The 15432-nt window shown below is 39.4% G+C and overlaps 1 protein-coding gene across 1 annotated transcript; it reads left to right on the top strand.

The window, feature by feature from the left end:
- The first annotated feature begins 247 nt into the window (after window positions 1-247).
- Window positions 248-14588, top strand: cmtm4 (CKLF-like MARVEL transmembrane domain containing 4). The gene is made up of 4 exons (XM_062418664.1): window positions 248-433; window positions 8405-8581; window positions 13741-13839; window positions 14397-14588. The coding sequence occupies exons 1-4, from the start codon at window positions 248-250 to the stop codon at window positions 14559-14561; spliced, it is 627 nt and encodes a 208-aa protein (XP_062274648.1). The 3' UTR covers window positions 14562-14588.
- The last annotated feature ends 844 nt before the right edge of the window (window positions 14589-15432 follow it).

The raw sequence follows: 15432 nt of genomic DNA, 5'->3' as shown, positions 1-15432 counted from the left end.
CACATTAAACGGATAACAGCTTGTGTTTTTCATCAACGACGCGGCTGTTTCCCTGCGGGGTGGCCATGAAAAGTGGACTGTCTGGTTTGTTTTCTCCATCCACTTCTCGCCTGCATGGAACAAAGTGTGCTTTCTGTCACATAACCTGCGCCGTGAGGTAGATCCTGGTGGTTTGTCAGCGTTGGGGTTAACATTTCTAAGTCAGGAGTCCAGCCTCAACCCCCCCTCACAAACACAGGTAATCATCATGAGGAGCACCGAGGAGGCAGAGGGCTTTGACGGCGAGGCCTCCAACACTTCCATGATCTCCGGGGCCAGCAGCCCCTATCAACCCACCACCGAGCCCGTCCATTCAAGGAATGTTCTGGGGGGGATTAGGTGCGATGTGGAGTACCTCTGGTCATACTTTGGCATATTAAAGGTGGTTGAAATGGTAAGTTCACAGATGTACAGCCTCATGAAAGTGATTTAAAAAAAAAAAAAAAAGATGCACCATTGATGGACATAACATCCACCAAGTAGCCACTAACATATGGTCAGAAAATAAATACACTTTAAGCTTAAGTTGTATCCTTTTTAAACAACTGAACCATATCATTCACTCAATAGCTTAACATTGTTTTTTTGGCTGGTGAGTGAAGCCACTTGCATATTTTAGCAGGTGCTGATTATTGCCCTGATCATGAATCTCAAATCCAGCTAATCCAATAAGATATATTCTTTTTAGAGCTGATTATAGACCACATATTAATCACTAACTATTCATTATCAACATTCATTATTTTGAGTCATATTTTAAGAAAAAATGCTAAAATGTTCTGGTCCCAGCTTCTTAAATGTGAGTAATTCCTGGTTTCTTTAGTCATCTATGACAGTAAACTGAATGTCTTTGGGTTGTGGACTGTTGATGAGGATGAAAATAATGCAATTAAGGTTGCATCTTGGACTTTTGTGGAAATGATAACTGCAGTTTTCACAATTTTCTAATAATTTGTAGCCTTTATTATTCCTTATAGTGCTATCCACAGTGTCTTATTGAACTTATTGTGCTGTGTAGTATATGGTAGTACATGTATTGTAAAATTGCTTTGGGGCATTGCAACTTTTGGTTTGCATGTTTGCAGGTAGGCTGAAATTTAACTTCCCATTGTGTGACTGCCTCCTGCTCTTCCACTGCTGCTGATGAAGTCCTTCATTTTGGTTATGGGTCTAATAGAACACCTGATGATACCTGTACATTAGATTACGTCCTGAATGTCTCTTCAAGAAAAACAAAATGCACAAAATTACTTTATCTGCTGGCCATTTCTTTGTCAGAATGTACTGATCACTGGACAAATCATATTTTCACTGTCACTTTAAACCAACACACCTAAACCAGATGTTTAAACTCAGAGAGGAGACAACAAAGCTGAACGAGGGCTCCCAAAGCTCTGACAATTCAGCAGCGGAGGAAATATCTGTCAAGCCAGAGCAATTTCTCTTGTTCTGTTGCCAACAGACTCAGACGCAGGCATGCACACTCATACACATGGAGCAGTGTGTCCACAACAGGAAAAACCATGCAGTTGAGGAAACTAGCAATTACCTCAAACAGCGTTTCTGGATAGCACAAGCAAACTAAAAGTCCAAACGGTTGGGAGATAACACTATGCAGCTCAGCACTGGCTTCTCTGCTTCACTTGAAAACTTTTCTTTAACTCTAGAAAGTATTTTCAGCTGGTGGGCGGCTCAGTGTCCCACTGGTCTTACAGAGGAGCACAGTCAGCCTGTGCTGTTGCACACACCTGTGATGTTTACCTCTCTGTCTGTGGGAAGTTAGGATAAGAGGCCATCTGTTGTCAGTGTGGGAGAAGCTTGGATCAGGCAGGAACTAAGATTCATATTCACAGTCTTCATCTGTTTCACAACAAATGAGGATGAATGTTTTTGACTTGGTTGCTCAATGGCAGCACAAAAACAAGTTTTTCTTTTACATTCCCTCAGCAGCACAGGCCCCCGCAGATGAAGAAATTGTAATAGGGCTGCAACTAATTATAACTCTAATTATTTTCTCGATTAATTGATTGGTTTGGTGTATTAAATGCCCATAAAATGCCAATAGTGAAAAATGCCCACTGCAGTTCCCCAGAGATTTCCCCACAGATTTCTTCAGATTGTTTCTTTTGTCTGATAGTGAGCAGTCTAACAGCTTACTATCACATATAACACAGAAAAGCAGCAAATAGTCACAATTAAGAAGCTAGTAACATCTAATCTTTTTTGTAGAAAAATGACAATCAATTATTAAAGGTGTTGGCAATTAATTTTCTATCCATCAACTAATCAATTAATCAATTAGTTGTTTCAGCTCTGAATTATAATATGATATTTAGTCCTTCATTCATTTATGCAAGCATACTGGCGCGTGGTTGCATGGTTCTAATGCAGTTGCCAATCTATAATAATTTAAATAGATGATTTGCAGGAATTTTTCCTCTGTGACACCATATTGATTCTTAAATAGGACCCAGAAATGAACCTATGTTTCAGAAATACATTTACTAATCACTGAATCTACAAAAAATACTAAATAAGTCCTGCAAGCAACAGAGACAGGATGTAAATGCTGTAAAGGAGCACATTGTAGCACAACTGTTGATAGAAGTGAATGCAAATATTGCAAAGAAGCAGATAAATGAACAAAGTTATTACCAAAAAATTGAATGTATAGCCCATTTTTGTTTCTGCAAGGACATAGATATTATTTTGGCATTTGCACTAAAATATAGCACATTACAGACAGTGTAAATACAAGTGTGCTTTATCTGAGTTCTTACTGCCAGCCGTCTATCTGCACTTTCTGTTTACTTCAGTGCTTTGTTCAGCTCTGATACTGACTTTCCAGTTTGAGCTAGTCACATTTTTCTTTCACTAACAAGGACAAGACCATTGAAAGTCATCCAAGTTTATGTTCAGTTTCTTAGAGGACGCCTAAAAGGCCACATGTTAATTGTGTCACCGGCCTGCGTTTATACTGCAATGTCCTCTAATCATTTAACTCTGTCCCGGCTGAGGCTGTGTGATGATCTTTTAGAGCCGATAAAAGGTGAAATAGAGATGACTGCAAGTGATGTAGTATACTTGTAGGTAGAGTGCAGATGGGTCATGTAGCACAGTTTCTGTTCAATCTGGCACCTCTGTTCGTGTTATTTGACAGCTGTTCTCTGACTGAAGTGCAATTGAAATCTGTGTTCATAATTAATCATCTTTATGCAGAAATCTGTTACATGAAGTAATGATTAGAATTGATGCTAAATGGACTGGTACAGATGTATCAGCTTCTTGGATTATCTTTCTGAACACATGGAGGAATTAGGTGCTGAGTGTTATTATGCTTTTGTGATGATGTCAGTTTTCACCAGTCATTACTCAAAGGTTACTGGGCTATAATGCCTCACCCACCCTCTCTGGCATTTGTCCATACTCTCTACTTATGACGACTTTGCCAAGGAAATGTTTATCACATGACCTCCACACCCAGGCCTTGTTTACACTGGGGCAATAGATATTTGGACATTAGTCTCATTTTACATGTGCTCCTACAACATTACTGCTGTTATTTTGTTCTACATAGTGCTACACAATATTTCTACTGTTTTTCTCACTTCATCACTGGTAAACAATTTGATATTCTCAGTGAATGTGGTCATGCTGTGAATGATGTTGGGTGCATGAAACCTTGAATGTTTAATGAGGTTCTCCTCATTGAACATTCAAGGTGCTTTTAGTTGATAATTATATGTCTGTTATGGAAATGAAACCTCATTAAAACATCCTTAGAGCAGCTATAATTGCTTCAACATGTTTCAGCAAGAAAGTTCTGCAGTTAAACCCTTAATAAGTTTTAGTATACAAATGTTAAATGAAATGTCATATGTTCTGACTCCACTGTCAGAATGTTTTTGCTCAGAGTATCCCAAACTAACTTTTGATTTGTTCTTTTCTAATGCACAAACTTTAATTTTATTTATGTTTGTTTAATTTTTTTGTTCAAAATTTGTTTTCATTTGATATATTGTATCTTGTATAAGTGTAGGTAACTTCATTATGATTAATTACACCAATTTATCATCATAATTGTTCAATTGCCTGCATGTTCTTATCTACAATTCTAATTATATAAAAATGATTTCATTATAAATATGAGAAAGTGAGACATTTGTATCTGAAAATAAGTTCCTAAACATGAACTTATTTTCAGATACAAATGGCTCACCCAGCTAACTTTACAAGCCTGCAATTTTGCAGGTTTGGGCTTCGCTACTTGTTGCTCTGACAACAGTTCCAGATGAATTTTAAGACAGCTTGGAAGAATCAAAACATCCAAACTTACTTCAAACCATTAACATTCTAACCTAGATAAACTTTTTATTGTGTGAGGAAGAACGGGTCCCAGGACGCTAAGTGCTAATAGACCTGTGTAGTTATTTCACACCAGAGGACTAAAATGCATTTACCAAGGCTTTTAGAGAGCTAGACAACTTGCTGCTGACCCTGTACTGATCATAAACATCCCCCCAGCAGCATGAAACCTGACCAAGTTTGTCCATCCCAACAGCAGGTTTTTCTTTGTCTCTCTTTGACAGGGTCGAACAAGTCCAACTGATACTCACCTCATGCTCCTTTACACTGCCAGTCATTTGATACCTTGTTGGGCCTGACATGACACTGATCAAATTGTCATTGTTTCCCACCAGGTTTTATGCTTTCAGGATGTTTTTTTGCTGCATCACAGTTCATCCATGATGCTGAACAAATATTTCCCGCTTTTAAGGGCAATTCTAACAAGTAGTGATTTAAATATTATTCTAAGGCATTTATTTTCAGTCAGTGGATGCTGTGTAATGAAGTTACCAGATGCTCCCGCATGTCAGCGAGGACTTCCTGCTCTTTTGGTTGAAACATTACTTATTCAGAGCTTGTAGGGAGACATAAAGACAACAATAGAGTTGTGCATGCATGTGGGGAGACATGCACGCCATTGCCTACATGCACTAACACACACACACCTTATCCCCTAGGGTGAAATATAACCTGCACGCAGGCTATGTTTTCCAACACACAGATGACTGTGGACTGCTGCTCAGGCATATTTAACAGTTTAGGTATTGTTTTAGTGCAGGAGGTCTCCTAGTATTTAGAGAGCAGCATATAATGTTGCATATTCTGTGAGGCCTCTTTTCTCCTCCATTAATTTTCTGTGCACAACAGATGGCGTATAAGAAGGGGATCTGAGTCCAAGAGGCCTTTAAAGGTATCTAATAATGTGCATAATCCCAAAGATAAGGGTGTGTGTGTGTGTGTGTGTGTGTGTGTGTGTGTGTGTGTGTGTGTGTGTGTGTGTGTGTGTGTGTGTGTGTGTGTGTGTGTGTGTGTGTGTGTGTGTGTGTGTGTGTGTTTGTTTGTGTGTGCGTGCGCACATGTGAAGAGCAGAGGAAAAGAGACGGTCTGCATGATCATGCACTTACACACACACGATTAACAGATTGGGTCACGGTGGAGGTTGACATAAAATCATTACATACAAGTTTAGGCACTATAGCACCCTGTGATCCCCCGCCTCCTCCCCCATGGCTGCCCGACACCTGCTACACAGGGACCTTGGGGAAAGCAATAGGCTTTTTTCAAGAGACATGACATCATCTCTCAGCCCAAACAGCTCTCCACTCCTGTTTGGGTGTAGCCTTTTTGGTCATGTTACAGTCACAGACAAACTGCTATCCAACTAAATGCTCAAATGAGGCTTCAACAGCTGCAAAAAAATGGAACTTGTGTCTTAAAGGTGTTTGGCTCAGTACGTCTACAATACAGAGTGGCCCTTTTTTGTGTGTTTTTGCCAAAGTGTGTCACTAGTCACTGTGGACCTTTAAGAGTTTGTCACAAGCAGTCAGCTCTCCACAGAGAGTTTGTCAGTGCCAGTCATCAGACAACAACTCTTTACTTGTCAGAAACAGTGTGCTGCTCATTAAACTGGAGAAACAGCTATTGAGGCTGAGAACAAGGAGAGAGGAGGAGCAGACTTAATGAGACTGTTTTGTTTTCAAATGAATTTGCTCAGCAGTGTCGAGCAACGAGATGCAACGAGATGCAACTAGCTGAGTTGGATTTAAACTGGATTCAGAGCAGATGATTTCGTTCTTTTTCACTTTAAAACTCTTATTTGCCTTGTAGGCATCTTTGCAAAGTTTTGCTATGATGCCTCTGAACAATCTTTTCCCAGACATTTTTCTGTAGGAGAAAAGTTAATGAATGTCTTCACACCAGAAAAAGTTTGAGTACTTCTAAAAAGTCATCCCAAAAAACTGGGGTCCCAGATGTCTTTGCCCAAGCAGACAATAATTCATTAGCAAACATACCCTTTGCATGTACTGCTTTTTTGTTCACAGATTTACAATATGCTTGTTTGTAACCATCTATTGTTGCCAAGTCTTTTGTTTAGGAATAAAACATTTAAAGAGGATTGAAAGAGTCTTTTGAGACAGGGCTTATGTTGGAGCCAGTAGAGGCTTCACATGAGTATGGATTACAACACACGTTGTTGTCGTATTAATGGGACAAGTGAGAGGATCTATGGAAAAAAATGTTCTCTGAGTAACTTCAAAGACTTTTTACACTATCAGTGGTGCCCACCCAGATAGTGTTAATTTCTATTTCTATTTTCTTTCATCTATACATGTGATATAATACTCAATTCACCTAAAAAGGAAATGTTTTTTTGTCTGCCTCCTCTTGGGCACATCAGCTTCAGAAGAGAAATGTGGAGCTGTGAGGCATTCAGTGTCCTGCTGAGAAGAAGCTGCAAAGGAGGCAGATACTTCAGTGATCTGTTCACGGATTGGATTATACGATTTACACTGCCTTTAACTGTTTTCAAAGTGTTTTCTGCACTAGCAGTAAGTTGTATAGGAGTTGATGCGCTTAACAGAAACTGTAACAAATATCTGTTGTGTTTTCTTACCATGTTCCATATAATCCTTCAAAAATACAGATGTGGCATCCCACTCACTTCGTGGCAAAGCATGTGTTGGTAAAATAGTTATCTGAATCCCTTCAGTTTTTCCCTTTTAGTCAATGATACTGATAGTTGTTCTTCTGTCTGTTGTGGCAGTATCTAAATCAGCCATATAGTTTGCATCAAACCACACTAACAGAGATAGGGACTGCCTTCTAGAGGCATGAATAAGAAATAGGTCCAAAAAAAAACCCCTCACACCATATCTTTTAAACTTGTGTGAAGGTTCTTTGCTTGTGTGAGGATGAGAACTGTTCATGCAAAACTGCTCCTTGTAGTGTTCATGAACAATCAAAAATCCAATGTGATCAGACATAATTATGATACAGTGTCTGCTTTCATTTTCAAGTCCTGCTGTACCTTATGTGCACAATAAGTGGAGAGAGAAACCCAGATTAGACAAAAGGCCTCTGTTGAGTAGTCAAACAACTGTTTCAAGCACATGTACATAATGTGTCTGATGCAAAGGGTAAAAAGAGTAGTAAATATACTGTAGCTTTCAGTTTTGTGCCTTTTTAAAAGGCCTGTTGCCATAGATTTACTCACAATTTAACCTCCAATAATCCCTAAACTCAAACCCACCATTATATAGTATATCAATTAAAAATAAATACAAAACCTGCACCACACTGGTAGACCAACCAGATCTGGTCTAAACTGGTTTGGATTGGGCAGCTTCAGGTCGGTAATATGTTGCAGTGGCATTCTCTTGCTTCTGTTATGTCTCTGGGTTTTGGAACGCTGTGAACCCGTCGGTAATATGTGTGTGGTTTTGTCAGGGTCTAGATGGCAAAAGAACACCTAAATAGCAGAATTCTTCCCATACTGTGGTTTGTTGATGGGTGTTGGCTGGAAGGAGGCATCATCGCAGGCTGCCAGGAGTGGGACTCATGAGATGGGCTCATAGCCTCAGGTCTATTCATAGGACAATCACTTAATCATCTGGAAAGCTTGGAATTTAAGTACTAACAAACACTCACATTAAACTGGAGAAATTGTTTGACCGACAGTATCCTTTGTGCTAAAAAGCAGTTTTTTATTTTTCATTTCAGTATTATGTTCTGTTGCTCACTGAGACAAAATTAGTAAATTAGTAAACCGTAATTATGTTATCTTAAACCTGGCTGAATTGAACTTAACTGATATCTGTGGAAATGTACTGTATGATACTGCTGTTCCATTAATACTTTTGTAGACTGGCGAAGAGACCCTTTAAGCCTGCAATCATACAAATCAAACAGGTTTAACCAATTTAACAGTCATTTATATTTCGAAACATTTAAATTACTGTATAATCAACTTTTCCCACAACTTTTCTCCTGTCTCCTCTCTCTCTGACTCTCACTTCAGGTCCTAGCGCTTATTGCATTCATCTGTATAGAAACTATCATGTTGTGTTCCTGCTGTGGAGGGGTCTACTTCTTCGAGTTTGTCAGCTGCAGTGCCTTTGTGGTGACAGGAGCCCTCCTCTTGATCTTTAGCCTCAACCTGCACACCAAGGTGCCCCACATCAACTGGAGCCTCACGGTAGGTACAGAGCCCACTCTTGAAATGTGTCATTGCACCAGACTCATGATATGTTTGAGCATACAGCAGGAGGTTCTATCAAGGACAAAAGTTAGTTAACAAATTGGTTTGTTAAGTTTTTTTAAATATGACACATTAACTTGGAATATTTGTGAATCCAGCTGTGATTTAAGTATTAGAGTTAAATTAATACTACATTTTTATTTAATCAGTCATAGAAAAGGTCTATAGAAAGTTAAAGCTTTAATGGATGGAAATGTTCAGTCATCCTGTTTATGCTTACTCTTTCCTTTATTTCCTTTTCCAATCATCCTAATCCCAATCAGCCTAATAATAGTTTGGCTTGCAATGACATAATTGTCATCAATGTACTGAAATATTAAACAATGAACTCTGTATTATGTAATAGACAAAATCTTTTACTGAATGCATCTTTCCTCATTTCTAAGGAACTGATTATTGATATGGACCTGGACTTGAAGTATATGAGTCTTGTATTTAGTGTCGGGGCAAGGCTTAGCAAGATTCACTGTAGAAGGTAAGCTAATGGTGAAACTGTGAGGCTAAAGTGAGCATGGAAGTAGTTGGGAGGGCTTACAGTTGCAGGATATGCATTGTCAGCTGTAAGCAAATGAGCTGGTGGGTGTTCTCCGGCAAGATGCTGGTTGCCTTTCAGTATTTGCCCCCACACACACACACACACACACGTACGTTGGTGTGTTCTGAGCTGCAGGGTGTGGAAAAACAGCTTTTTAACTGTATTTCCAGAGGCCACACAGCTTACATGTCGTAGTAAAGCAGTGGATGTTAAGCCAGATGTCCAAATCCAACCATAGCTATCAGATTGCTTTATGGTATCCTTGGTACAGTATCCTGCCTCAAACACGAAGAGAGGGTGTGCCTTTGGCTTCCCCTTCTGGCAGAACCACCAAATGAAAGCCTTTTTACAGTCGCAAAGAGGCCAGAGCCAATTTAGCAGTGCTGATTTAGGAACTTTCACCAGCTACCTGTGACCAGTATAGTCCTTATAATCTAAAATCCTCCTGTTCACTCTTATTCTGAGACGTTCTGTTCCTTTTCTCCTTTGACTCAATGAACTTTCTCATCTTAGCTTCCCTGGTTAATTATTTTTCCACACAGGTCTACCATATAATAGTCCATATAAGAGAACTATCTTATTATTATGTGTTAGTGTTTATGTCTTTGCGTGCAGAGGTGTGGTTGTGGGTGGTTGCAATTTGGCTCACAGAGGAGGTTGCTCTTCACAGACATTAGACTGTGGTGGGCTGCAGGCTTGGCTCATCTGTGTTGCTGGAAAACATGCTGTTATGCACAGAGATATGGAGATGTATTCTGAGAACAACAATTTTTGTGTTGTGTCTTCTTTTGCGACACAAAAACACTGTGCTGTAAACTTCTTCTTTGGATACCAAACTGTAGCACAGAAAGACTTACAGTAGCTGTTGCCTTCTGTCCCCTGACTCCAAACTGTAGTAGCTAATAAGCCCACGATGCTCAGTTGCTCTCCAAAGTGTAAGCTCTACCCCACGCTGTTTATGTCTAACAAGTTCAAAGCCGCTCTAGTCACATTGGGCCTCTGGGAATTTCACCATGAGTAAGCATTTCAGAGTGTTAACCAACTGTTAACCCTTCTGCAGCCTTCTTCTGTTTCCAAACTTCAAACGTGGACTGACGCTGCCATCACTCCTCTGTAGAACGCGTTGTGTTTGTATAATGCGGTTTAGAGTCTCAGAGGAGGGTTTTGATCATACAAAACCCTCCCACCTTTGATCAACTTATGTGCTATGTGATCCCATATCCTCCAGTTCACTCTCTATGATGACTTTAGCAGTGCTGCGGGGGAAACACAGGTCCTGACCCTGACTCCCTCCCTTTCTACCCGAAAATGAATGCAGTCATTGCTGTAAAGCCACTTAGTGACTTCTAGTGGCGTGTTTGAACTTTTGAATATATGAATGAGCTTGGTTTGTCAGCCACGTTGAAGGGTTCTGGGACAGAAGTTAGATGAATCCCGAGGACAAACACAGGGAAGAATATTCACAACTTTGGGGAAGAGAGGGAGGGATATTTGTGTTGGTACTCTCCTTTTTAAAAAGAGAGCAACAGTTGGATGGATTCTGGTTGTTTTGTTCTGGGAGCAGACAGGCAGTGTCTCATTACAGTTTTATCTCAACACATGAATGAAGTGGCTATTTCAGACAGAAGAACCATGAAGGGTGTAATCAAATGGTATCTAGAAGGTGTTGTTTCCACAGGTTTCTTAATGTCATTCTTTGTTAACAGTAGAGCTGCAACTAAAATTATTTTGATTATTAATCTATTGGGGGTTTTTTGTCCTTTTATTTAGGTGACAAAAAAACAAACACATTCAAATAGCTTGTTTTGTGAAACCAGCTGCCTAAAACATAAAAGTATTTAATTTATTCAGAACATAAAAAAGCAGCAAAGTCACACATTTGAGAAGCTGGAGCCAATGAATGTTTGATTTAAAAAAAAAAAATGTTATAAATAATTTCTTATGAAAATAGTTGCCAATTAAATTTCCTGTTGTGAATGATGATTGTTTCAACTCTCATGTACAGTATCTTCACATATCTAAGTTGATGCATCCTTGTTTTTTTGTTTGACCCTGTGTTATCCTGCCAGTAATGATCTACATCTCTCTGCTGAGGGTTGTGGTTATCATTAGCTATAGTCATTAATCTATCATCAGTTCAGACCAGAGACCACTTTGCTCATGTTGTATTTACTTTACCTGCAAGTGGAATCTAATAAAAGCTTCCTCGACTTTGACATCTGACAGTTTGCCACCCATTCAGACAAAATACACAGAATACTTTCCCACTATCTTTATTTGCCTTTTAGGAAGGATCAGGCATAAATGTAAAAGCTGGAGAGACGTTTTATTCTCGCATGAAGCTCTCTGGCCCTGTGTGACTTGCCCCGACTGTCAAGAGAATATATTTCCTAATTAGAGCTCTGCTGGGTCCTCCAGGGTTTCCATAGCTGCAATCCGATGAGTATTTCCAAGAGACAGAAACATAGAACCGTATATAATTAATATAACATGGAACATCACATGTTTATTTAATATTAAGTGCAGAATGTTAAGACTAATTTTAAAGGATACTAGTTTTATTTAACGCTCTGAATCTTTGCAGATATTAGAGAGTAGAGAGAGGATTGCAAAAGAATGATGCAGGCCAGTAATAAGCCAGAGAGCCAGTGGTTTGGTCCGGTCTCTGCTTGTGTTATTTAAGGTTTTACAGAGTGCTGGCCTGGTTAAAACCTGGAATGTGCATGACTGAAGTCGAGAGACTGAGTGTCAGCTGGAGGGACTGAACTAACTGGATAGTTTGAGAATCTGTAATCTAAACGCTGTATGAAAGCTCAGCTGCATATAAGAACAGGACTCTGTAATTTATACAGCCTATACAGTGTTTCCTGTTTAACCAGTTTGGCGAGATAAACGGTAGTGTGTTTGAGTAGTGTTTGTGTTTGTGTGTACTGGGGTGGGGTTGTGATTTCAGTTGACAGTTAGGATTATAACATTGGTGTACATTGACTGTGCCAGTTAGTGTGAGGTGTTATGATTACATGTTAATGCATCAGTGATTAAACCCTAGGATCAATGGCACATTATTATAATTTTTATGTCCTGCTGAGTTGCCTGCTTTGTTTGTTGTTTTTCCGTGTATGTGTGTGTGTGTGCGTGTGTGTTTTTTAGTGTTTGTGACATCGCCATTGTATGAGCCTTGTGGGTCATGTGAGAGACCGTGTCTGCAATGATTACAGTCACGCATCTGATCACGAGGGTCGTGCCCCAGTCGTGCTGAGCACTTCATTATTAACTCTTCCCATACAGGAGAGAAACATACCAAACATTATAGAGAAGTATATCTCACTCACTGCCATTCTCTTCCTCATGGAGATGTTTGTTTGTAATATGAGGTTTTAGGTGGCGTTTAACTATGTGCTGTTGGCTTCTTTGCTCTCCTGAGGTTTTAAATATGGCTTAGTGAAGCACCAGAGATGCAGTCCGGCTGGTTAGAAGAATGTTTGCTTAACACCACACTAGGATGTCATACCAGGATGTAGAAGGGGACAGTCACCTTATCAACAGCTTTGTTGTGAAGACTAATAGAAGTTTAAATAGTGTCAACACTGCCTTGTACACATAACTGTGTATACTATCTGCAGCATTTGTAACAGCATTGATACAGCTGCATGGTGCTTTGGATGAAATATTGTTAATAAATGTATCTATTTTGAATTCTATAAGTAATACGTAATGTTTTTTGGGGTAACAAATATATCCTGCTGTGATAATTGTATAAATGTAGTAAGTGTCATGATAGCCTCAACAATTACTCAATTAATTGATTTGTCAATCCACAGAAACTTAATCTAGCCAACTATAATTTAACACATTCACACTTGCTTCTGTTAAACATGACTTCTGGTTATTTTTATTGTTCTTCAACAGTAAATTCAATATATTTGGGTTGTAGATGGGAAACAAGACATTAGAGGACGTCAGTTTGGGATAGTGATCAAGATTTTGCACAATTTTCTGGCATGTTATTGAACAAATGGTGAATCAATTAATCAAGAATATAATCAGCAGATTAAGAAAATAATATTTAGCAGCCCTAGCTCTCATCTTTAGCCTACTGTATGTATATACAGTATGTGTTTATAGTTAAATATAACTGTATAACTAAGTAAAGAAAAATGAAAGTTTTCATTTGGCATTGAATGCATGGTCAGATTCATGATCTTGTTTACCTATTCTTTGATCAGACAGTTCCCCTTCTGGATAATTGTTTCAGAAAATGTAACTCTTGTTGCTTCCTGTGTGCAGAGAACATTACACAATACCTTTACCGGAGTAATGTACCAAATCTCAAGTATCGTTTTGAAAAAAGTATTGCAAAATTTCAAATGCTATCCTGCCCTAGTTGTATGTATGTATTTATGGATACACTTATCATGTATACAATTGTTTATTTACATTTTTACTACTGACAACAAAAATGAAAACATAATTTTAAGTGCTCAGCCTCAGCCGCTCCTCTTAAGTAAAACTAGGTAAACAGTCCTGGTGTCATCATGTTTGTTTTTGTGTGTTTCTGTAGGACCTGGTTAACACAGCTGCAAGCACCTTCTTCTTCTTCTTGTCATCTCTTGTACTGGCCTGTATCAACCCCAAAACTGGAGCTGAAATAGCTGCGGTGGTGAGTAGCTGGAGCCAAAATGGCTGTTTTGTTTTAATCATACTGTATATACCTGTGCATCTTCACAACTCACCTGTTATGTCAGTACATTTTCATCTAGCCATGTCCAGTCAGCATATAATATCCTATGATATCACAAAGAATGCATGCATGCATTTGATAAGTCCTCAGTAATAATTTCATTTAGAGTTTGTTTTGTGCTGACTAATCATTACATTATCTGACTGCTACTGGTCCTGGTTGCTCCAGTTATTCAGATTTGTCATCACTGAGTCATATGCTATCTGATGTGAGAGCAGAAAGAAGCCATAATAAACCTGAATGTGCATTTTCAAACACTAGACCATGTTTGTGCGTGTATGTGTGTGTGTTTTAGCAAGAAACTAATTTATCTGTATGCCTGTTCATTCACTTTAAACACTTCAGTCTAAATTTAGTTTGCATTGACCCATGCAACGGACACATTTCTACAACTGTGTATCCATGCACCATTTATGTGTTTGGTTTCCTTTCATATTCAGACATTGTTATTCTACCCCGTTTCCACTTCTGTGTAGGTCTTTGGCCTCCTGGTGACAGTTGTGTATGGCATAAACACCTTCCTGGCTGTACGGAAGTGGCGCCTCGGCAATGGCTGCCAGGGGGCAGCTCAGACCAGCGAGTACATGCGCGCGCGCACGGCATCTCGTGGAGAAATGGAGGCACGACCTGAGCTGGCATGAGTGCCGGCAGACAATTAGACAGACTAAGGGAAGACACACACTACCAGCAGCTGACTGAGAGGGCCACTACTCTCGCCTTCAGAACAGTATTGCATTTAAGTCTGGAGCGGTACGGCGATCTCTAGCTCCCTGCACGCTTTGACTTCTCATCACAACACCTGGGCTGCTTTTTCTGCCTTGATTTCATAGCCACAGATGAGCTCTGTGGCTTTGTTTAGCAGGCGTCCTGGCTGCAGCGACACATAAACACTCCATAGTGAAGAGCTCAGATTAGGGTTGAGTCAGAATTCTCTGTAAAACTTTTCATCCACATATCTTTTTAAATCAGAGTGAAGGATGACTTTCATGGAGAGCCAAAGACAGGCTGACTTCACTAAAACCATGCATCGACCTCCTGGTGATGACTTTTTAAAAAAGTTTTGTGTTTCACTGTGAATGAAGTCGGGTTACAGAAGTTCAGCTTTTGTATGATTTACTTGCATTTCGCCGCTTTCTGTGAAGTCTGTGGTGATAAATGTGATCATGGATCCAGGAAGCCACTGGATCAGCGACATAGCCTGCAGTGACTTTACTGTTACATTCTTTGATACTGACATCAGTCTTCGGCTTCTACCTGTGGACAAGGCTGACATGGGATATTTTATGCTAAAGATTACACATGCTGACATAGAGTTTGCTCCTTCTTTGTCCTGACTAACTTTAAAAATGCCTTTAACATGTGACCTTTAGCCACTATAAGAGATTTTTGCTGCCAACAATCAAACAGAAACAATACAGGGTCATTTTTAACTGCAATAAAGAGTGGCACTACAGCAAAAATTAATATTTTTGAAATGATTAATAGGCTTCTTTTCAACACAAATGCACCCAG

Source organism: Scomber scombrus, chromosome 1, assembly GCF_963691925.1.
Source record: "Scomber scombrus chromosome 1, fScoSco1.1, whole genome shotgun sequence".
NCBI classification, from domain to species: domain Eukaryota; kingdom Metazoa; phylum Chordata; class Actinopteri; order Scombriformes; family Scombridae; genus Scomber; species Scomber scombrus.
This window is presented reverse-complemented; position numbering and strand designations above follow the sequence as displayed.

Excerpts from the sequence above, each read along its gene's own strand:
- cmtm4 (XM_062418664.1), top strand. The coding sequence starts at position 248 with ATGAGGAGCACCGAGGAGGCAGAGGGCTTTGACGGCGAGGCCTCCAAC. Across the intron at positions 8,582-13,740 it reads ACATCAACTGGAGCCTCACG|GACCTGGTTAACACAGCTGC; the intron begins GTAGGTACAGAG and ends GTGTTTCTGTAG. Across the intron at positions 13,840-14,396 it reads GAGCTGAAATAGCTGCGGTG|GTCTTTGGCCTCCTGGTGAC; the intron begins GTGAGTAGCTGG and ends ACTTCTGTGTAG.